This window comes from Ascaphus truei, chromosome 5, assembly GCF_040206685.1.
Source record: "Ascaphus truei isolate aAscTru1 chromosome 5, aAscTru1.hap1, whole genome shotgun sequence".
NCBI classification, from domain to species: domain Eukaryota; kingdom Metazoa; phylum Chordata; class Amphibia; order Anura; family Ascaphidae; genus Ascaphus; species Ascaphus truei.
The window spans coordinates 116,646,139-116,670,202 of NC_134487.1; the positions used below are offsets into that span (position 1 = coordinate 116,646,139).

Consider the following 24,064-nt stretch of genomic DNA (forward strand, 5'->3'; position numbering starts at 1 on the left):
GGAACCTTTTTATTAAAACATATTGAAAACAGCTATTCTGAGATGCTAGGAGAAAAGAGTTGGACTTGAATTGTGCACTCTCAGCAGTTCATCTTTTCTGCTTATTAGTCAGTGTGGAATTAGGATCTCAGATAAAATTCTGCATTATCGTAAATTGTATTGCCTGTAATGGACTATTAGTAGATGACACCGGAGCAGAGATGAACATTACCGCTTCAACACAAACCAATTGTGGCATGTATTAAAGCCCAAGAGAAACTTAATTTACAACAAAATTAGAATTAAATGCATAGATCTATTTTGTAGTAAAGCTTACATTAAAAAACACGATGGTCAACAAACTATGCTCCTCTAAGAGTTTGTCGGCTCTAATGTACTTAGAGCTGGCTCACACTGATTTTTATATCTTCGTAGTGGATGTATTTATCTTGCTATCCTGTGTTAGAGGACACGAGTATTAACCTACAGTATAATATGTACACGTGATATACTCGTTCACACTCCCGCAAACAATAGCAATACAAATATTGTTGCGACTGGAGTGGTTAGTTTAGTTTAGGGCTTCAATACTGAGCAATTTACAGTACTCAGAAGTAAACCTTTAGTGACCCTGTCAGTTTACATTATCTGACTCAATGAAAGTATTTCCACTGTTGCCACTGCCAGTAGATTTGAAGTGATAGAATAGGATCTTTATACTGTACAGTATATTATGGTCTATTTACCAAGGCCCCTTGGCTGAAAAACTTGGGTAAAATCTGTGCAAAAAAACAACAGCAGGAATATTAAGAGTACGTAATCCCATTGAGAGATTGTCCTTTTATATATCTGGTGCAATTCCTTTGCACTACTTTAGCCCTCGTTTTGCAGCTGGTAGTCATAAGTAAATTGCCCCCATGAAATGTACATGCTGTACACATAGAAATGTTGATTTTAGTATACATATCCAACAACATTTGCTTAATGGGCTTGGCAGACTTAGCTATAACCCCAATAATTACAGTACATTGCTCATACTCTAATTGTCTCAATAGATTTCTTATGTTAAGATTTTAAATGGGTTGGGGATTATCATGGGATTTAGGGAGGGTTGTACTGTGCAGGCCCTAGGTTCCTCACTACGTCCCTTTGAATGAAATAAAAACAATGTTTCTTCTGGGAAACAAGGCAACAGCCTAATTAAGGGATATTAAGATTCAAATGGATGCCGGTCAGTGATCTTGAGTTCAAGGCGTTGTTGCAGCTTCTGATCCCTGCTGCTGCCGTAACTGGACCAGCAGATGTATTATTGGTAATAGGGAACACCCCAAACTAAATAGCCAAGAAAGGCTATGACCCACAGAATAACACCAATTGTAATTCAACTCGTAAAATAATTGGACCCAAACCTGGGAGCTAACTTCGTCAAGATGTGACAAATTATACACTCCAACCAAATTACATAAATGACTATTTTCTATTTAAACCTGATCCTGGGCCTTCCCCATGTGACCGTCTTATTATAAGGTCTTGCTGAAGTACACTCCTCCAGTAGAACTTAACCTTTTCCTTGTGAAGTGGTGGGTAGGGCCACCTGGTCATTCTGCACCACCCTTAGTGCAGATGCTTTGAGCTCAGTAGTTTTCTCAAAAGAAAGGGTAGGAGTTTACAGTACTTTAGATTGTTTTATAGATGCTGATGTTCATTTCCATGTGGAGAAATGGAAGATGAATCGGAGATGGAAACAGTAAAAAACAAAACAAAATATTAAGACGAAAATCATCAAAAATACTTTTTGATTTTTTGTGGTGAACTGCTGCTGGAGATATGAAAACATTTGCTAGTTTGCTTTGCGTACAATTTTTAGCAAAACATTAAATACATGTAAAGGCATTCAGGTGATTGTTACTACTTGACAGCTTAATGAAGTCTGATTTTCTCCTGAATTTTCTTGAAGTTCTAAGCATCGCCTTTATTCAGGACACTGTAACATGCATAATTTATGTTACGTTATTATGAAGGAATGTTCAATTCATTCACTAATCACTAGCTGCCAACATTTTATGCAATAGTTTGCAATGAAGGATTTGTATATATATCGAAATTATAACAAGTTTATTCATTGCAATTCCTATGTATATTTGCTGGTTACACAGTAAGGGAGTTACTGAAATTGCATGTAAGTGCAATTGTATTGAAGTAAATTGAAACAACCATTGTTCTTTTTTCTATTTAATAGTATTGAAGCCTTTATGTAAGTTTCCATTGCATTTCAGTGTATTGTATATAATTAGACACTTAAGTCAAGACATTTTGAAGGAATAGGCACAACTCCTGTGCTTCTGGGGTCTACGGGGGTTATTCATTAATGGTGATAGTGCTGATCGGGGCACCATTGCAGTTTAATCAATAACCATCTGTGTATCAACACACAGGACAATAGGTTTTGATGCACTGCATTATATTGTGCTTCAAGGTGCATCTTATGTTTGTTACTTCCATTTCTTACATCTAGCAGATTTATTTTATGCCGATTGAAAGGAGAAACAAAGTGATGGACAGAGATACATAATAGATACATCTCATAATCTACCCTGAACATCATGAGGGCTGGCACTCTAGGGGCCCTATGACTAGGGTCATCGACAGGGGGGGACAGCCGGGACTACTGTCCCAGGCCCGGTGAGTCAGTGGGGCCTGGACACCCTACCGACAACACTAACATGTGCCTGATCTGCCGAGGTGAATGTCAGGGGGGACCTGCTGGAGGCCAGTGGAAGGAAGGCTCCCTCTGACAAGAACTTTTGATGCCCCCTCCAGCAGGCCTCTACCAATCCCTCTCCATCCTCAAAGGCTGCAGGTGGGCACACTCCCCCTTTGTCCTCATACCTTCTCCTCCCTCCCAGCACATAACTCCCCCCCAGGCACCTAACTACTTTCCCCCAGCCACATAAATACCCCACCCCCACCAAGCAAATAACTACCACACTCCAAGCACATAACCCCCCCCTCCACGTAATATAACTACCCCCCCTCCCTCGCACATAACTACCTTCCTCCCCATGGCACATAACTACCCCACCCCCTGGCCATACCTACTCTGCCCCCTCAGGGACTTCCAGTGCACTGTGGAGTGGGGAGTTTAATGGAAGAGGACGGGTACTGCTCCCTTTATTTGTCTTGTGCCCAAGATTTCGGTTGGCACCCCTGCCTATCTCATACAGATTATGTCATGCTAGAAATGCTTACTTTCTAGGGAAATATCTAGTTTGGGATGTCAGGCCTGCTCTTGACCATGTGATCGCTCTTACGGGCAAGGGTAACCAGGCTATATAATAAAGGTTAAGCCCTCTGTTTTCCCTTGGGTCCCGTGGGTCCCTGGCAGCTACCTAGCTCTATAAGCCAGGGGCCAGGTATCTTTGCATGAAAAGTTAAGGTGACCCCTGCTTTTTCACTTTCCATGTTCCCTTTACCCCAGACTCATGAAACTTTCTGAGTGTAAGTTTTAGGTGGGATATTTGGGTAAGAATGCAATTATTTTGTTTACAGGAGTTCGTGTGTGTGTGTGTGTGTGTGTGTGTGTGTGTGTGTGTGTGTGTGTGTGTGTGTGTGTGTGTGTGTGTGTGTGTGTGTGTGTGTGTGTGTGTGTGTGTGTGTGTGTGTGTGTGTGTGTGTGTGTGTGTGTGTGTGTGTCAATAATTGCAAAGTAAAAAAAAAATATTTGTTAAAGTTTTTTTTTCTTTAAAAAATCTTATCCAGGACTTACTTTCACTCACACAACCCATGCACATACATATACTCACACATACACACATACACACACATACACGCATATATACATTACCTGCAGCTCCCGGCATTAAATACAGGAAAAGCATGCGGCACGTGCACGCGCGTTCGCATAGGTGCGTTTGCATAGGCACGCGCGGCCGCACGGCTGCATGCTGTATATAACAGCCCTTACAGTCATGAGTCTCCCAAAGGTCCCCCAGGTATTAAAATATGTTGTACGTGCGTTATACATTTATTATAAGGCTCTATGCAGTCAGCCAGGGCATCTGCTTAAGGTGCCAGCAAGTCTGCATAGGGTCTGTTTTTCAAAGAGGAGGCGGGATGTTTAGAGATGTCAGGGTGCTAAGTGGACAGTGCAAGGCGAGTACTGAGTCTGAAGAACAGAGAACCCCTGTGGGGAGGATCCTGCCAGACTTAGTGGAGCCTACCCAGTATGTTGCAATGGGTTGACTGGGGGAAACGGCAGAATCTCGGCGCATTTCCCATTGGTCAATTAATATGTCCCGCCCATGGGGCATCCCAAGCCAGTTTGGCACGCCCCTCCTCTGACATCAGCCAAGACACAAGCTCCTGTTTCTATTGGCTAGTGGGATAGGGTTCCCATGTTCTGATTGGTCGCTCCTCCTACCTCTATGCTAAGGATAGCTTAGCAGATTGTATGTAAGGAGACGGCCGAGGCAGAGAACCAGACCTTCCTGTGACTTGTGTCGATGAAGCTAAGGCTGGCTTTTCAAAGTTGCTCTGTTGCGAATCACAGAGTAACCGTCTTCGTTTTGAAGGTAGGAACGTCTGCCTCGCAGAGAATAAGTCTCGTCTTTTGTGCCCAAGTTCTGAAAAATCAAACGGAGCGATCGCGGCTAGGAATTGAAGCCGAAAAGAGGACCAGGAGAACCGGGTTTATATCCCGGTCACGGTAAGTTCATCCAAGCGGGCGCCCTGCACCTACTGTACAGTAGGAAGCCTAGATTTCCCCCCAGACCCCCAATAAGTGTATTTTTTTATCTGTTTCTTGTGTAGTTCTTCTTGTTGTACGTGGGTTTACAAAAATAAACACAATTTGTTTTTACTGCCTTGTTTTGCCTAATGTATGATCCCGGAAATATATAAATGGTGTTAAAAGTTCCTGGTCTCCCATGACAATCGCTACAGCAATCAATCACGCAGAACTGAGGTGCTGCCAGTCTTTCCCAGCATCCAAAGGGTTAAGGTACAATTTGGAGAGTAAGGAAAGGAGTAAGGGAGAAGTTATCTGGTTACATATTGTAATGGGAAGTAACCAATACTGCAATACTGCACAATTTGCTGAAAATGCAAGCAATATATTGTCCTAGTCTTATTAAGCCCTATGGTGAAGAAGTTGACCTACACCTCCCTCCACTGTGTGGGGCCTAACCACCCACCACAGGGCACTTACTTTCACCAACCACCTCTACCTCAACATACCTAATCGTTGCTCTCTAAGAAGGACATACAGCCCTATTAGCCAAAGCTGTAGACCATATAATAAATTAAGGGGAAATATTTTCACAATCAAATTAAATATATATCTCAAGGAGAGCCTAGGTATCCTCATTGGCCCTGCTGATCTTATTGATAAACTATTAAAGACCACCCCCATTCAAGTCGAGGTTTTCCATTCTCTTCAGGGTCAAAGCCATGGTTGCATCCCAAAGGGCCAATGCCCAAATTAAAAATATTAGCAATACCCCAAATATATCCAAAGATTGGAACAAAATAAGGGTCAGCATACCAAAGGCCCTTATGGCATTCAGAAAGCGTCATACTATTGCTGCTCAAGGAAAAATCGACACGGAAGTGAAGCGTCCTTCACTTTCATTTGAGCCATCAGGGTGCTGGCACTTGGGTGCTGCTAGATTTCCAGCAAGTGCCCAATTGCCAATGATGTATATGGGAAGGGGGAGTGGCTCAGTAAGTAAAGACACTGACTGGCACTGAGATTGAATCAGAGGAACCTGGTTCAATTCCCGGTGTCGACTCTTTGTGACCTTGGGCAAGTCACTTTATCTCCCTGTGCCTCAGGCACCAAAAACATAGATTGTAAGCTCCACGGGGCAGGGACCTGTGCCTGTAAAATGTCTCTGTAAAACTAGCAGCGCTATACAAGAACATGCTATTATTATTAAGGGTACTGTAAAGATTAATAGATTAATAGATTAATAGATTAATAGATTAATAGATTAATAGATTAATAGATTAATAGATTAATAGATTAATATGTCTGCGTATATCAGACATTTCTGTATACTGAATAATAAATGGTATATTAGTATATTAGTATATTAGTATATTAGTATATTAGTATATTAGTATATTAGTATTGCAGTATGTAATAGTTTATGTGGGTTCTGTGATGTTTCACTCCTCTGGTTGAAGGAACTAAAATATAATACATCACTAGGAGGAGCACCTGGAGCTGGGCAAGATCAGGAAACCCTTTACATAGATCTAAGGTCCATATGCACTACAGGGTGCTACAGAACACCTAACATTCACCATAAGAAAGCCAGGTGAAAGAGGTCACATGGGATAAACAAAAAAAGCTATCCTAGATATATAAGAAAGCCGAAGATCAAATAGGGTCTGAGTTTTTACAGCAGATGGGAAAATGAGCAGATTAGGTGGGCCAAGTCGTTCTTAGCTGTTGTCAAATTCTATGTTTCTATGGGGTCTATGTAAGCATTGGGGTTTTTCAAATGAATTTGTAATTGCATTGAGTCAAAAAAATGAATTACTAACACCACACCTAACACTACCGACTGATTTGCATATTGTTGCAACCTTTGGATTTATCATTATTACAGATCCAAAAGGAGCAACTTTTTCCCCCCCCATATTTGTTTGTTAGCAACAGTTGTATACTGTAACACAAATTCCAATACAATAAACACCATCATATATTCGAATGTTACACTTTACTAACAAATATTCTTCTTCTATTTAGGTTATGATTTGGTATCTACCCAGTCTAATGACTTAAAAAAAAAAAATAGAGAATGACATTGTCAATTATGTTACTCTTGTTTTCAATAAAAACAAGCATGTGAATATAATAAATGTCTTCGTTTTTTATGGTTTCATTGCATATGTACTAATGTTTACGCTATTGCTAACTACATACTGTAGCTATATAGCCAACGTTATTGCAACACCTGGGGGGTATGGCTATCGCACTATTTCACTTGTGGGAGAGTACCATGGGTTGCAATAACATTATTTACCGCTGCATACAAAATGTTTGTGTTTCTTTTTATATTTAATTTTAATAATGTTTAAACAACCTAAATATTTCAATATGCTTATCGCACAAGAAATGCACCAAGTGTATTTTTTTAACATTACATTACTAACAGCGGAGTTTCCAAACTATAAACTGTGCATTTCCAACTCATTTTGGAACCCCAAGATGAATCCCTACCTGTATTGCATTGGGTGGATCAGTTATCATGCCAATATGTTAAAAAGAGAACCTATTTTTTCAAATCCAGCTGTAGAAATTCCCATATAAATAATGATTATGTTTACAACTTGTATTAAATTTGTTAAGAATATTATATTTCTATGTAAAATTATTTTGTGGTCAAATCTTTTATTTGATAATCATTATTTCACATTATAAAAAAGCTACTAGAACACATTACAGCCACAAAGATAAGGGTTTAGCGGCTTTTAGCCATACAAATCCACGAAAACGAAATCTAATAATGTGAAATCCATAACTACATTTCTACACAGAAGAACCATTTAAAATAAAATGTTATACATTTAGTTTTGATCACAACAGACAGCAACGAGATTGAATTTACTGCTAGTGCATGTACAGTATGAAGATAACAATGCTGAATATCGTAATAATCACATTTTCAGTTTTTTGCTATAACGTGCATATTGTACAGACAATTTATATAACAATAATGTATTTGGATTCTTGCACTAAGTGAGCTACCACTGTAATATGCCATCTATTTTAACCCCTTCACTGCCAACAGTTTACTCGTGCGTGGCCAAAGGATTATAAACATTTATGCAATAACATTTTTAAACAATGATTTGAGTGTCAGTTTTGTGGTGTATCCTGGTAACACATACACTGATTATTAAGTGACATTTTTGTTAGGTGTTGGTGCCAAATGAAATGAGGTCATGTAACTTCAGCAATTTCATTAACATGCAAATGTAACCCTTCTATGGTACCCCACCCGACATGAGATTGGGGGGTACACTCCTTCTATTTACTCTGAGTGGTCTTGGTACTGTGACCTGCTGGCAAACAGGAGGGCTGAGTGCTCCGCGGTGTTGTGGGAAGAACCAGGACAGGGACAGGAGGTGTGGTGTGGGACAGGTTACCTTGTTCTCTCAGGGTGCACAGCGCCTCCAGCCAGTAGGGATCCCCTGGGGTCTCCAGAGGAGAGACCCCCACTGACACTCCATTCTCCAGACACCAGGAACAGGGTGCAGCTTATTTTCTGTGGATCTTTATTCAGAGCAGCATACACAGCATACAGCAGAACATCCTAGGCCTGATTTGCTCTCTGTCCTTCTGCTCATGGCAGCTTAACTCCCCCCCCCTCCTTACCCAGGTGGGGAAAGAGGGGGAGAAGGGTTCTCTGTCCTCTCTCCTCAAGATCTTCTCTCAGACTACTGATCGCTCTAACTAACACACTAAATTTAGGAAACATGTCTCATTTTGAATATCCTCAGGGAGTGTCTCTAACTTTGAATCATTACAACTCAAAGCTGGATACCGATTGGCACACACACATCAGGGGGTGTTCCAACCCATATCCACCCTTTGAATTAACATGCTCAAAGGTTGCTTAGGCCCGCCCCCGAATATTGCTACAATACTCAGAGCTGAAATGCAAAACAGGCCAACTGAAGGAATTAACATTTCCACTGCCTGTTCTAACAGGACTGACAGAGGAAAGGCCCAGAATTAGCAATAGCTGCCGAAGGCCAGGCTATACAAAAATATTGGTATTTGTTTTTATACTGGGAAGAGCAGTATGTAATATGGCTATCTAAATGTGCCACATTACACACCATATAACCCGTAATTGTGTCTACTTTAAGAAAATAATATAACATCCAATACATTTCCTTTTCATGTAGTTAATATTTTTATATGAGAAAATGGTGGGGGGTCCCAAAATAGCATTTAGCAGATGTTGACCCTCCGCTGCTTTCTCATGTGATGACAGTAACTAAACAATGATGCACCCAGACACAAGTTATATTTTCTGAAAGTAGACAACCTGAAGAAGTAGTTAATTCTACGAAACTAGTTGGATGTAACATTCTATTGCCTTATATCTGCTTACATTGGCCTTTGTCTATGTATTGGCCTGTCCTGTTTTTATTTCATCCTGTGTGCTGTTTTGGACACTTGTGAGAGACTTTGAAAGACTGTTCAAACTTCCCTATTGTATCCACCACTGCTGCATCGTGGCACGCTGAGGGCACCCCAGCAAGCTGCGTTTTAACCTCTGTGCAGAGGATACACCTGCCGAGGTACAGGAGCAGCTTCATATTGGCCAGGAAGCAGGAGCGATTTCACCGAGCCCCAGTACCAGCTGCTGAACCTGGCTGCATGAAGGGAAATCCCCTTGGGAGTGAAAAGACTGACGTCCTGCCCCAGAATCAACTGAGCTGCAGCAGCAGAGGGAAGCAAGCACCTGAATCTACAGCTAACAGCTGCCGAGTGGTAAACAGTGTGATACACACTACATGCCTTTTACCAACTTTTTTCATGTACGCAGATATATTACCCCCTTTTTAATTCTATAATATATTGTTGAATTTGCTTCACCATTTGGCGTTGTGCGCTGTTTTCTTTTGTTTCCATTCTCTTAGTGTGTGTGGGGTGCTGAGCCACCCCTGCGTTTACAGCTGCAGACGCCATTATCCCCAACACGGTTATGTGGCACTTATTATTTAATGTACTGTATAATTATCTCACTGTGGGAGTTGTGGTTTAATTTTTTATAAATTTTTTATCACTAAATTGATGGTATAGTCACTGCACTGTATATATTTATACATTTAAACTTTATAGGTAGTTAGGTAGTAGCGCACAGTTTTGTTTTTTGTATATAACAATAATGTATTTGGATTCTTGCACTAAGTGAGCTACCACTGTAATATGCCATCTATTTTAACCCCTTCACTGCCAACAGTTTACTCGTGCGTGGCCAAAGGATTATAAACATTTATGCAATAACATTTTTAAACAATGATTTGAGTGTCAGTTTTGTGGTGTATCCTGGTAACACATACACTGATTATTAAGTGACATTTTTGTTAGGTGTTGGTGCCAAATGAAATGAGGTCATGTAACTTCAGCAATTTCATTAACATGCAAATGTAACCCTTCTATGGTACCCCACCCGACATGAGATTGGGGGGTACACTCCTTCTGTTTACTCTGAGTGGTCTTGGTACTGTGACCTGCTGGCAAACAGGAGGGCTGAGTGCTCCGCGGTGTTGTGGGAAGAACCAGGACAGGGACAGGAGGTGTGGTGTGGGACAGGTTACCTTGTTCTCTCAGGGTGCACAGCGCCTCCAGCCAGTAGGGATCCCCTGGGGTCTCCAGAGGAGAGACCCCCCCTGACACTCCATTCTCCAGACACCAGGAACAGGGTGCAGCTTATTTTCTGTGGATCTTTATTCAGAGCAGCATACACAGCAAACAGCAGAACATCCTAGGCCTGATTTGCTCTCTGTCCTTCTGCTCATGGCAGCTTAACTCCCCCCCCTCCTTACCCAGGTGGGGCAAGAGGGGGAGAAGGGTTCTCTGTCCTCTCTCCTCAAGATCTTCTCTCAGACTACTGATCGCTCTAACTAACACACTAAATTTAGGAAACATGTCTCATTTTGAATATCCTCAGGGAGTGTCTCTAACTTTGAATCATTACAACTCAAAGCTGGATACCGATTGGCACACATACATCAAGGGGTGTTCCAACCCATATCCACCCTTTGGATTAACATGCTCAAAGGTTGCTTAGGCCCGCCCCCGAATATTGCTACAATACTCAGAGCTGAAATGCAAAACAGGCCAACTGAAGGAATTAACATTTCCACTGCCTGTTCTAACAGGACTGACAGAGGAAAGGCCCAGAATTAGCAATAGCTGCCGAAGGCCAGGCTATACAAAAATATTGGTATTTGTTTTTATACTGGGAAGAGCAGTATGTAATATGGCTATCTAAATGTGCCACATTACACACCATATAACCCGTAATTGTGTCTACTTTAAGAAAATAATATAACATCCAATACATTTCCTTTTCATGTAGTTAATATTTTTATATGAGAAAATGGTGGGGGGTCCCAAAATAGCATTTAGCAGATGTTGACCCTCCGCTGCTTTCTCATGTGATGACAGTAACTAAACAATGATGCACCCAGACACAAGTTATATTTTCTGAAAGTAGACAACCAAAGGCATCCTGCAATGGGTCACTTTAAACGGTCATTAGCTGACTATAAAGATTGCCCCATTTCTGTGACAAATAAAATTAAAATGGTTAGATTATTCTGTGCCAGAGTAGTAACCTTTTTGACACTCCCCGCTTCCAAGGGTTGTATTCTTATACCACTGTCAATCAAAGGTAACCTTATAGTTGTAAGAATAATAATGTCAGTAGGATCTTGTGAAAAAGAAGTGTTCAAATACTATGTAGATGCAAGTCTACAGTATTTGCAATGCGTTTAGGATTCATTTTCACAAAACCCCTTAGAAACAAGTACTGATGCAGCAACGAGTATCCGAACACTTGCCTGGGAAAATCTGGGGCGATACCCCAGTAATGCTGCAACATTTCTGTGACATTTCTGCACACACTAATGGCCCATCGGATTAACACAGTGGGGGTTCTTGGAGTCCCATTCAAACGGTGTGATAGTGGACAGAAGGGGGATGACTGCAATGATAGTGGACAGAAGGGGGATGACTCCTCCCCTTCCATTCCGTCATTAGTGATGGAACGATCATGTGATACTAGGGCTCTTTTCATCCATACCCAATACACATAGTTCCGAATGTCATCGAATGTCATCCGTTCCATTTGGTGTGCTGTAATCTTGACTATTGCATCCCCGGTTTCCCTCTCAAGACACTGGGAAGGTGCGGACACTTGGCTGGTTTCTGACTGATTGTTCTCTTCCCGTTCTGCATAACGTTATCTCTGACAACATTATGGCTGATTTTCAAAGCTCCTGCGGGCCAATACGGAGCCGTGATGTCACCCGATGCAACTTCCTATTGGCCCATGTGATGCGGGATCTTTAAATCGCAGAAAACTTCAGGAGATACTGGCACCCCTTTTGGAGGTAAGTATAACTGGAAGCAGGCGATCCCAGGAGCTGAAATTAATGAGGTTCAGCTCCAGAGACCCCCTACTTCAATCCTGTAATACATTTTTTTAAAAACACCATGTACGGCTGCGACCAAATGTCCCATTCTGCATTTTTCCTCAGTCTGCCGTCCTCAAGCTTCAGAGTATGAACTCTTGTTCTAGCACTTCCATTTCTCTGCAAGAAAGAGAGATTGCAGCTCCGAGTAAGAATTACTGGTGATCCAAATAGACCCCAATTAAGGTGCTATTTAAACGGCAGCCTTTCCCTCTGGGATACTACTTCAATCTGGGAAAGGCAAACTGAACTGCAGGATGTGTTGTTGTGCCTCAGGCCTTGAATGTAAGAGACTTTATTTTGTTTATTACTGGCAAGTTTTTTGTTGGAAACACGCCACAGACGGCAAAAGGCCTTCATTGTGTTTTAGAAAATGTACTTTTCTGTTGCTGAAGGAGGTTTCTTGGTGCAGAGAGGAATGTGACCCTGGAAAAGGAATAAATACATACATTTCATTTTTCTACCTATTCTACAAGTGTTGTCTGCTTCCTACTACCCAGTGGAACGTGTCCTCATACACACATGCTAATACCTATATACAGTTTTGCACCCGTTAACGCAATGTGTTGCACTGACATGGTCCTGTTATTTAATAGTAGTTCTATTGAAAACAATGGTTAAGGAAATAACACTGTAATTGAACTTGTTACTTTTTGAGTTAATCATGTTAACGGGGGTAATAATATCTGCTACATCTATACACTCATTAACACATAGACAAATACATACACTACAATAATACACATAAATCATCATAGATACACATCCCCATACACACATGCACATACAGTACATACACATTGATACTCATATTTCATTATACATATGTAGCCCCTTTTCCCTGTGTGTAGGGCAACTACGTGTGGTGCGTTACCTGATTGGCTCACAGGATGCCTGGTTCTCCGCCGCAGGGAGCCTGGGGTGTTCCTGATGTGTATGATGACAGCGCCTCCACCTAGGAGGGATCCAAGCGCAATTGGATAACCCCTGTCCAGGAACACACAGTAAAGAAATGATATGCACACAGAGATATAATATATTATCTTTACTGGAAACACAACTAATACCATATAAGATACAGGCCTCGAACGGCCGTGCCCACATAGTACCCCACTGTCCAACCACCACATTATACACCCTGGTGCAGTTCCCCAAAGTACTGAGTTGCCTTGAGCCCCTAACCACCCGGTGTTCACAGGAGCTAAACCCACCCCAAGTGTGCGGTAGCGCAACCCACAGAATATGTGTATGATCGTTGGTGCACTTGTAGGGCGTGATACCTGCTGGGCGCTTGTCACGCCCGTATGCCTGCAGACCTGGCAAGACCCCAATACTAAGGTGGGAACGGTATTACCACACACCCACAGCAGTGGGGCCAAGCCCGGAGTGTGGTATGGCATTGCTGGGCCTGTTGGAAAATAGTTAGTATACTTGCAACGTCTTGGTGGTTTAACGTAAGAATGGTCGTGTCCGTGCGCCAAAGTCCAGGGATCCAGAAAGCAGAGTAGTCAAGTTCGTAAGCCAAGTCCAAGGATTCCAGAGGTCAGCAAAGTAGAGTTCATAGCAAGGTTCAAGGGTAACAGAGAGCAGGGTAGTCCAGGACGAGCAGGGGTCAAAACCAGGGGAATCCAAAGATAAGCAGGAGCAGGTACAGGCTGGAACACAGAGAGAGCAAAACATAGGACTGCACACAAAGGGATAACAGGAACTATGCAGAGCAATGATAGAGAGGACAGACAGGGATTATAAAGGAGGGAACACCAATAGGAGAGAGAGGAGGAGCAGAGGGAGAAGTGGGAGAAAACAGGGATAGGTCAGGAGGAGAAGAGGAGGAGACAGGGGAGTCAGACAGAGAGATTGCTTGCAGGGCATGGGAGGAGGAGTTCAGAGACTGACAGGCTTTAGAAAAGGAGCGTGTGCGCGCGCCCTCTGTAAACTGAGAGTGCGCACGCACAGGCTGCGTCATGAGATGCGCGGAGCGCCGCGGACACACCTGAGGAGGGTAACGGAAAAACAGAGGGGATAGCCACCGGAGGTGAGGGAATGGAAGCGGACATTGAGGGGACCTGAGAGCGGGGAGTGTCACCGCAGGGGGCTCGAGGAACGTGCGGGTGCGCGCTGAGGTAAGGGAACGGCGTCAGAGGCTGCCGGAGCGGGACCAGAGTGGGTAAGCGAAGGGAGGTTGGCAGGAGAAGGGATAGAGAGGGTGATGTCAGGAGCATAAGAAGGGGAAGGAATCCCCTGAACCGTCACAGCGCTCCAGCCCCGGATACCACTAACTGATAACATTACCAGTCTGATCCCACGTCTTCGCCATCAGCGAAGGTGTCCGCCTCTGAGTGGGGTGGCCAACAGCTGGAGTGTCCTACCTTAGGAGAGTCCCAGACCACAGGTGGCAAGTCTCTGCGCAGTGTCTCTGCTGTGTCCTTGGCACTATAGAGCTAAATGGGAAATGTCCCTATCTAAGGGGCCTTTCCCTACAGTACCAAAAAGCTGGTAGGGACTCAGGGCCAACCTTGGGCCTAAGGGGGCAAACTAGGCCTAGTCCAGGAAAGCACAGCTCCCTGGACACTACCTACTCTGTTCCTGCTCCCCTTCCGACTGGCGTGGCTCCTGCAGCGTGCCAAATGTATCTCTCTTTGCACCGGGGATACTGCAGCCCTATTGGCTGGGTTCCCCCACCTGAGGTGCAGCCCCTGAGGCTGCTGGAAAATGTTGATCCCACACGGAGCCTATACTTGAGATGGCCATCGCACGCAACCGTACTGCACATGCGCGAGGGATCTAATGGAGCTCCGGCAACTGGATCGCCAGCCCACCTACCGCAGCACTCCCTGGAGGCCTCTGTGACTAGCCACAGCCGCATCGGAGGTAAGTGGGGAGCCAAGGGGACCAGAGGGAACCTGGCTACATATACATTTACTGAAACACACATCCTCATACATACACAGTGATACACATATTTCATTATACATACACACTGAAGCACACATCCTCACACAAACACACATCCTCATACATATACACTGAAAAACACATCCTCATACATATACATTGACACACACACATCCTCATACATACACACTGATCACACATATCCTCATCCATACACACTGATACACACATATCCTCATAAATACACACTGATACACACACATCCTCAAAATATTCTTCATACTGTACATACACACACATCCTCCTATATACACACTGACACATGCATATTGTTGAACTGTGGAACCCCTTTAACAGAGACTGAGATTGACATGGTGTATTGAATTTCCTGCACAAAATAGGTTAATGTTCAGTATGAGGCCAGACTATGTCAAAGAAGGCTGTACTCTAGGAAACAGAATGAAAATAAATCTCCAGAGAAGCCAAATGTACAGTATTTATCAACTGTTCCTCCTTAGATGCTAAATACATGATTTAGGAACTATCTGTAGATGCCAGATACAAAGGAAAAAATGATGTCCACTTATACACGTTATCCCAAATGAATGCAGAAGATAATGAATGAGTGGGAAATTGATCACAGAAGATAAAGCCACGGCTGAGAGAGCATGTGCAAGAATGCCGTGAGAATGAAGTATGGATAATGTTTTTTTACATAGTATATATACTAGTGCTTTGGAAGAGATTTTTTTCTAGACCAGGGTGCTTGTTCTCACATTGAGGAAACCTATCCTCTAAACCCTAATTGCGTGCTATTCCTAAATAAAACAAAATCTACCTTGAGAAAAGTTTTTGTGTCAGCCTTGCTTTCCTTCACATATATTTCTACATACAGTACAAAAAGGGGGAAGGATCCTCAGGCGCGTTGTTCTGCTTGTGGCTCCACGATGTGTAGAACGTAAAAAATAGAAGGGAAGAGAGGGGAACCACAGTGAGAAAACAACACAATGGTTATACACAACTCACTTCTTCATTTGGGGGGGGGTAGACAGTGAAAATTCACTTGTGGGAGGAGACACACTCACATCAAGTCTCCAATTTTGATTAGATGACTTCTCCTCTGTGGGTGATGGGATGGGTTGAGGGTGAGGGGATGCCTCCTGGTATCTTCCTCAAGAAAATAAAAAGAAAGGGAAAACTTTGACTTCCCTGCCCTTTGACCCAGCATCTCGCCTGTTGCGCATGCGCATGCGCAACGGAACAGGCAGCTGTGTATCGTGTGTGCAGAGGGGAAAGGCGGACGGAGAAGGACCCAGCCTGTGCACGGGCTTTTGGACATCCTTTCTGCAGTCAGCTGAACTCGACGCACGGACAGGAAGAACCTGCCAGCAGGGAACCAGCCAAGACAAGACACCCCAACCCGGAAAGGGACGCGCTGTGGAGTCTGGCGACATCTCCTCCCTATGCCAATAGATATTGGTCGCTTGGGAGTTTTTAATCTCTTTTACTTACCTGTTAATAAATTGTATTGCACTATTTTTTTCCTTTTCTTTTTATTTTCTTGAGGAAGATACCAGGAGGCATCCCCTCACCCTCAACCCATCCCATCACCCACAGAGGAGAAGTCATCTAATCAAAATTGAAGACTTGTTGTGAGTGTGTCTCCTCCCACAAGTGAATTTTCACTGTCTACCCCCCCCCCCCAAATGAATAAGTGAGTTGTGTATAACCATTGTGTTGTTTTCTCACTGTGGTTCCCCTCTCTTCCCTTCTATTTTTTACGTTCTACACGTCGTGGAGCCACAAGCAGAACAACGCGCCTGAGGATCCTTCCCCCTTTTTCTACCTATATTTACACAGAGGTTGGTGAATCACCTCTGAGAGACTCGGGCAGCGGAACTGCATTGTGGAAAGAACTGAAGTCATATACTGAACAGTAGGAATTCCTTTTGGCGCAACTTCTCTATTTTTCTTAAAACTACATACAGTACACCACTAATATACATGGCCTCATACAATACGCACTGATAGAACAGACACTGATATGCATACACTAGTACATATGTTCATGGATTTGAACATTAAAAATAAACTGCTCACCTAGGATGCAGCCAGGAGCATAGAAGCTTAAAGCTGCATGGGGTGCTTGCCGTCTCCCTCCTGTGATCAGACACAGGAACACGCAGCAGGGGGAGATGAAACACGCACTGTTCAGACGCTCAGCTGCACTGAAGTCTCTCTGCTATGAAAAAGAGAAAGCCAAAGTGAGAGCTAAATCCGCGAATCTCATGGAATATCCGTGAGTTTACATACTTGTAACTACCCAGAAGACATAATGTGCTAATGTTGAAATGGAAATGATTAGTGAGTGTACACCCTCACAGTGTTATTATTACAATGTCTCTTGCCTGCAAAGGTAGGGGAAACAATGACACCATAAATGTCACTGAAAGCAATGTTTTCATTGCTGGGTCAGTACAGACTGGGCGTGGATATGCAGATACAATAAGGATGGGCACCAGGAACTTTTATAGTACAAAAAGGAGTTTTATTTAACATCTGTTGATAAGGCTCACCGTACAAGGACAGACTTCACATTAGACATATTTACTGATTGCAATTCATAAAGTTACTATTTGCTTATTCCCCTGATAGTTCTCACACCTACTCTTAGTTTTGGATTTTCAATCTCTTGCATAGCGTCAATAATGCCCCATCTCAAGTGGGCTCCCATTGGAAATACACTGCTTCCTGGGATCAGTATTCCATTACTGTGCATGGCATACCTCGTCCATGCATATTGGCACGGGAGTTTACTAAGGGCTCTCCAGTGGGGATGATCTGATTTACTGAATGCTTCGGTGGTACTACTCTGAGAACTCCTGCTAAGCCCATGCTCACTTCTCTTCCCGCATGAGAACAATCTTGGGCCATTACCATAGGCGCCAACTACTGTATATAGGGCACATTCATTAACTGAAAATAATAAACAGGGACAGGACATGCTTAAAATACATATCTATACACTTGAACAAATTTACAGGATTCACAGTGGAACCCTCTGCCAGTACTCAGAGGAAACTGCTTCTAGAACATTGGATGGAGCTATATATACCCTTCTGTCTTCTAATATGCAGCTTTGGAATTTAGCTACTAAAAGTTCTGTGTTTTTGGTATTTAAGTTTTTTGATTAGTCTGAGATTTACGTTTCAACTGTAAAATGACAACAGCCATTTTCTGATGTTCAGTATACATATTTCTATCCACTTGCTAGCTTTTAATTGAATGGGAATGGAAATTATGTGCCAAAGACATTAGATGCCAAACAGTTGTGGATGCCATTTTCAATCAAGAACTCAAAGACTATTGTAAAGGTAATGTTAGATCATTTCTATATCAAAAGATTATAATGACATTTAATATTAATGCCATATGATGCCAATATCATTTATTATCATTGTTTTTTTTAAGGGTTGTGGGGTGTCTGTTTAAGCTATTTTAGCACAACAAATGAGAATAGACCTACTGTATATTATAGTTTTGTTTTCTAACTCCAATGAGACAGTTAAAGCAAATAAGGAATGTATTTGTATACTTTTTGGGTGATATATAAATCAGTGTTTCATCAACACAATTCACGGAAGATATTCTCAAAAAATTTCAGGTCAAAATGTGGGCCATTTGTGCTTCTAAATCAGCAGCCTTTCACATGCTTTATATGCCAATACTGGGTTTTATTTTGCACTGTCATCACACGAGATCAGAGCAGCAATTAAGAAAAATGTATAGTAATCAAAAGGAGAGTTTGTTTTTGCTGCTTAAGATAAGGGTTTGAACTATTCATTACCACCAAGTAGGAGCAGCACAAACTTCTCACGTTGCTTCAATTCACCATTAGCACAGTAAATCGAATAGTATCAGAACCAGGGTGAACATAGAAAAAAACTAAATAATAAAAAACAAAACTTTTAGTTTTTTAGAACATTGATTTTGTAAATTATCCACCTATTGGACCATATACAGTACAATAAGCAACAATACGCTGTAATGCACCTTCTGGCCCATTCACTTGAATAAAACCTCAAGGAGACTCATGGCTTAAACCTACTTACTGTAGTAAATATGACCCACAGTGCATCAGTGGGAATATATATCACTAGTAATATTTGGTTATACCAAACAGTTTAATTTCAATAGGGTTTCTGCATTGAGGAGGGAATACTATTCTTAAATCTCACCAAGGCTATACTTACTGTATAGAAAGCCTTACAAACATTGCCATGTTCACATGTCTGAGTCCAAATATCTAGTCTGTTATAGAGAGAAAAAATGACCGGGAAGGCTTGTGGTCTTGAGAGTTGTGGTATTGTGCTTTATTCTAAATAGTGCAACAGCTAAGATTCTGCAATACAGCATGGAATGCTCCATTTACTTCAAGTCCTCTTGCCCTCAATGGGGCTTTCCGTATGGTTGTGCAGGATCGGGCTCTGTCACACTTTATAGAATAAGACCCATTGAATATAGAAAAAAGTAATTGTCTACATAGTGCTGGAGTAGGAGTATAATGCAAAATAGATTGCAATCTCTGGAGCTGAGCAGATAGTGCTTGATCTACACTAGTAAACTAACGGTATGTGCTTAGGAGGACACAATAAAAAATAAAAGCAACCTAGATCTTATTTTCCTTTGATGTCTCATAAGCCCCTATTTACTATTTTATGACGCTGCCTTGCCTGTGCTAGAAATGATTTTAGTTCCATTTATTTTAATGGAGCTGAACTATTCTCCAGCACTGGGGAAAAACAACTCCACTGCATGTTGAATAGAATCACTGCATAATTATAGAATCCCAATTGCCTGACTTTCTTTTGTGTTAAATTAATATTATATTATATATTTCAAGAGTGTCATAAAGGCTTAAAATCAGGTGCTTGCTATTAAGATTGCTTTAGCATGCAATTTGGATATAACTAGTTTGTGATTTACATCAGAATAACAAAAAAAACAACATGAATACTGTATGTGATTATTTGAATCGTATTTAGGCTATAACATGTTAAGTACTATACACTGGTTCTCAAGCCTCTCTTCAAGTCAGACAAAGTTTTCTGTATTACGAATCAATATCATATTCTTATGCAAATTGGGTAAATTCACGTATGATTGTGAATGCATGTACTAATAGCATGTAAGTATGCTTTATTTAGCAATGGTGCACATTAAATATGTTTACATTGTGTTCTTAATAATAAAGGGAAAACATAATGTTGGTTTCAAAAATGATTGCTACACCTTCAAATGTTCTTTTTTAGGTAACATTTTACTTTTATACACAATTAAACTAGCCAATGTACTGTAGTTTGCAACCTTCAGGATCTTGCCAAATCAGGACATGGCACTACTGGGATCAGTCAGTAGCACTGAACTGGAATGCTTCAAGTACTCTGAGCTCTTCACTGCACACTAGGGGCCATACAGAGCTTTCTTGTTTTCTTTCCTCTTCCCATCTCTTGATCTTAATGTATTGAAAGAAAATGTCACAACTATGGAATCTGTGATCTAAGCACTTTCAAAGCCACATTTTCATTGTGTGCCTCATGTCAACGCATCACCTGTGTCTCTGTATGTCACATTTTCTCACTTCCATCTGCATTAAAAAGTCAGTCAGGGCTGAGGTACAGTAAAAAAAATATAGACATTTTTCACCAGACATTAGAAATTGAAGCAACGTGCATGTTAAATATGACGGATTGTGGGGTACAAAATGGCGCAGTATGTCAAAACAAATGTTCCTGGATGTTAATACATGAAAGTTTCACAGTATAATGAATAAACCCCTATGAGTCTTAACACCACTGTTGAAAAACTGTAGAAGAAAAAGAAAAACAAAGATGGACAGAAATGTCATATTCTGGTATTCTGTCTGTTTTTTCAGCCTACTGTGAAATGTGGCAGACTACAGTTCCCCTGGCTCTTCACGGAAATATTGAAGTCCTTAAAAAGCTTGTAGAAGATCATAAGAATGGACGCAAAGTTATGGCCAGCTTGAGAAGCAGGTATGGTTAAAGCACATATAATGTTGGTTTAAACATGGGTGTGGCACGTCAACAACAACAACAAAAATGAGTTACTGAAGCTCAGAATACATTTTTGGTTTAAAGTTATCTACTGACATTGGTTAAATGGGCTATGGAAATTGAAGACACTGCTAAACATTGAACGGTTTTAGAAAGACAAAAAGATACAATGTATTAAAAAATAAACCTTGGGTGAACCTGATTTTATAAATATGTTTTTTGTGCAGACTTTTTCTGTAATGCAGCAAAATGAAGAGGCAAGACTGAGATGAGTATAAATAGAATGATTAGTGTTAGATAACTGGCAGTAGAGTAAGTCCATTTATGGCTGAAGTGAAACTTGCTAAAGCTTATTCATATCTCTAGCCGTTACTGTTGTACAATAGTGTAAGTTAGGGGTGCGCAAACTTTTGACCCTGTGCCTTCTCATCTCCTGGCTAGGGCCCCCACCTCCTGCAAGGCTCCGCCGTCAAATGACGCCACAGGGTCATGTGACATCGCATTACCATGGCAACGTGATGTCTCGTGACCCACGGCGTCATTTGACACCGGTTACCATGGCGACGCATCACCGAAGATCAGGTAGGAGTAGCTGCAGAGCCTTGCACAGTCCCCCGGCACTTAATTTAAGTGCTTTGGGGAGAGCGCGGGACCTCTGTAGCCACCGTGCCCTCCCTGGAAATTCTCCCACCCCCCACTTCGCACACCCCTGGTCTATGTGACATCTGTAAATGTGTCATGTATGCTCACCACAAACAGGACTAGACCGTGGGGCTGAGGTGGGGATGTATATAACCGCCGCCCTACAACCACGGAGCCAGGTTCGGAGTACAGAGTCAGAGTCGTGCAGCCGGGTCAGGGTAGGAGAGTTCGGGTATGTCGTGGTACTTGCCGTGGTCTGGGGTTGGAGAGAGGAGAGTAATCAGTTTCCGTAAGCCGTGGTCGAGGAGAGGAGAGAGCGGGGGTCCAATAACAAGCCGAAGTCCAGGGGTACAGAAGAGACAGGTCCAGGTACGAGCAGGGGTCACAACACGGGTCAGGCAACATACAGGAAGCAGCGAGCACAGCACATAAACACTAGTTTATGCTCAACAATGTGCACAGGAACCAGGAAGGTAAATAAAACAGGAGGAACCAATCAGAAGGTAGCAGAAAGATGACATCAAACATAAGCTACCAGCCGATAGGATGGTGCTGAATTGGTTGCAGGTGTAACACAGCTGATGTTGTTAATCTTCGTTGCCGCGCGGCATACGCTCGCACGAGGAGTGCGCCGTAGGGCGGGCGCGTCACCATGGAGAGTAGGCGCCATGGTGATGCAGTGGGGGCGCGCCTCCACGGGCGGAGTATCTCATCGGTGCGCACGCACAGACAGAGGTCTGCGCGCATCACAGGTACTGCCGCGTGACGCGTGATGAGGGAGGCGCCTAGCTGCGATCCTGACAAAATGAAAGCCCAAGTAAACTGTTCCTTTTATAAAACAACAAAGAACAACATGAATATAAATGATTGAAAGCAGGGATTACCTCTGTTGATCCGGAGGGTTTGGAATAGTGTGGTGTTTCCACACACAGAGACTTTTTTCAAAAAGAATTCTATTATTTAAGTTGAAAACACATGCCTTCATCTCCATGCTAATTGGGACATTGTTAGGTCACTGATGATCCTGCCTGTTGATTTGTTCGCTGGCAGTTTTCTGTCTATGGTCATTTTAATCCAAAAATACTTTCACATTGAATTCGAATAACTCCTGAACAAGGGTCCCTAATGGCAAGACAAAATTCATTCTGCACTGGGAAGCCCCAGGTTTTGAAAGAAACAACATTGATTGAGCTGTGTGGAGTCCTGCTTTCAGTGAATTAATTCTGGACCGATATGCCTCAATCCAGTAGTTTATTTACATATTCCATTGTTTTTGATTACAAATATATCTAAAAGATCTACAGAACTTGAATGCATATGTTTGCGGGCTGTCCGATTACTCTATGAAGTAAGGCAATTAAGAGCTCAAGGTAGTTGCAAGAGCAGGAAAAAAAGAGTGACAATAAAATGAGGTCTTCATATAATGTGAAATAATTAACAGAGAGGTCAGGTAACTCAAGGTAACACTTTGAGAGAGAAGACAGTACACAATTGAGGATCAAAGGAGTAGCCCAGTTACTCCAATTTAGAGTTAGATTCAGGTTAGAGAAAGATAAATCATCAACATTTAAAATGTATGCCAAATTAAATAATGATTTAAAACTGTTGCAAACAATGACAGAAAAAAGGTCAATTAAAAGTTGACTAACCAAACATCAGTTTTCTGACATGTCAGATTCACATATATGTGGTTATTTTTAATGAAGTATAAACATTTTCATGTATTTTTAATTCCTTTTTTTTAATTCTTTCCTCTTGCGTAAGAACTCTATTTTTGTTTTCACCACATCCTTCTGAGTACTGTATCTCACACCTTAATAAGAATTCAATGAGTCATACCACACACTTCCCTCACAGTTGCTTTTCTGGTTGTTCCTTCGTGACACTGTTTTCCAGTACCAAAAAAATAATAGTGACAGCTGTTTAACTGTACCCCCTAGCTTCTCTGAACAAGCTATAAAACCATTTGTTTCTTTATCTGGTTTACATCCAGAAGCTCGACATTTCCAAATGTTGATCTCTATACAGTACAGGCATACCCCGCATTAACGTACGCAATGGGTCCAGAGCATGTATGTAAAGTGTAAATGTATTTAAAGTGAAGCACTACCTTTTTTCCACTTATTGATGCATGTACTGTACTGCAATCGTCATGTATGTGCATAACTGATGTAAATAACGCATTTGTAACTGGCTCTATAGTCTCCCCGCTTGCGCACAGCTTTGGTACAGGTAGGGAGCCGGTA

General features: G+C 42.0%; 1 protein-coding gene across 3 annotated transcripts in view; it reads left to right on the forward strand.

Moving 5' to 3' along the window:
* Positions 1-24,064, forward strand: part of LOC142495268 (uncharacterized) — a 228,965-nt gene that overhangs the window by 169,235 nt on the left and 35,666 nt on the right. For all 3 annotated transcript variants that reach the window (XM_075600499.1, XM_075600500.1, XM_075600501.1), the window contains 2 exons: positions 18,374-18,473; positions 21,035-21,155. In XM_075600499.1, the coding sequence (XP_075456614.1) occupies positions 18,374-18,473; positions 21,035-21,155 (221 nt within the window). The remainder of the gene's footprint in view (positions 1-18,373; positions 18,474-21,034; positions 21,156-24,064) is intronic.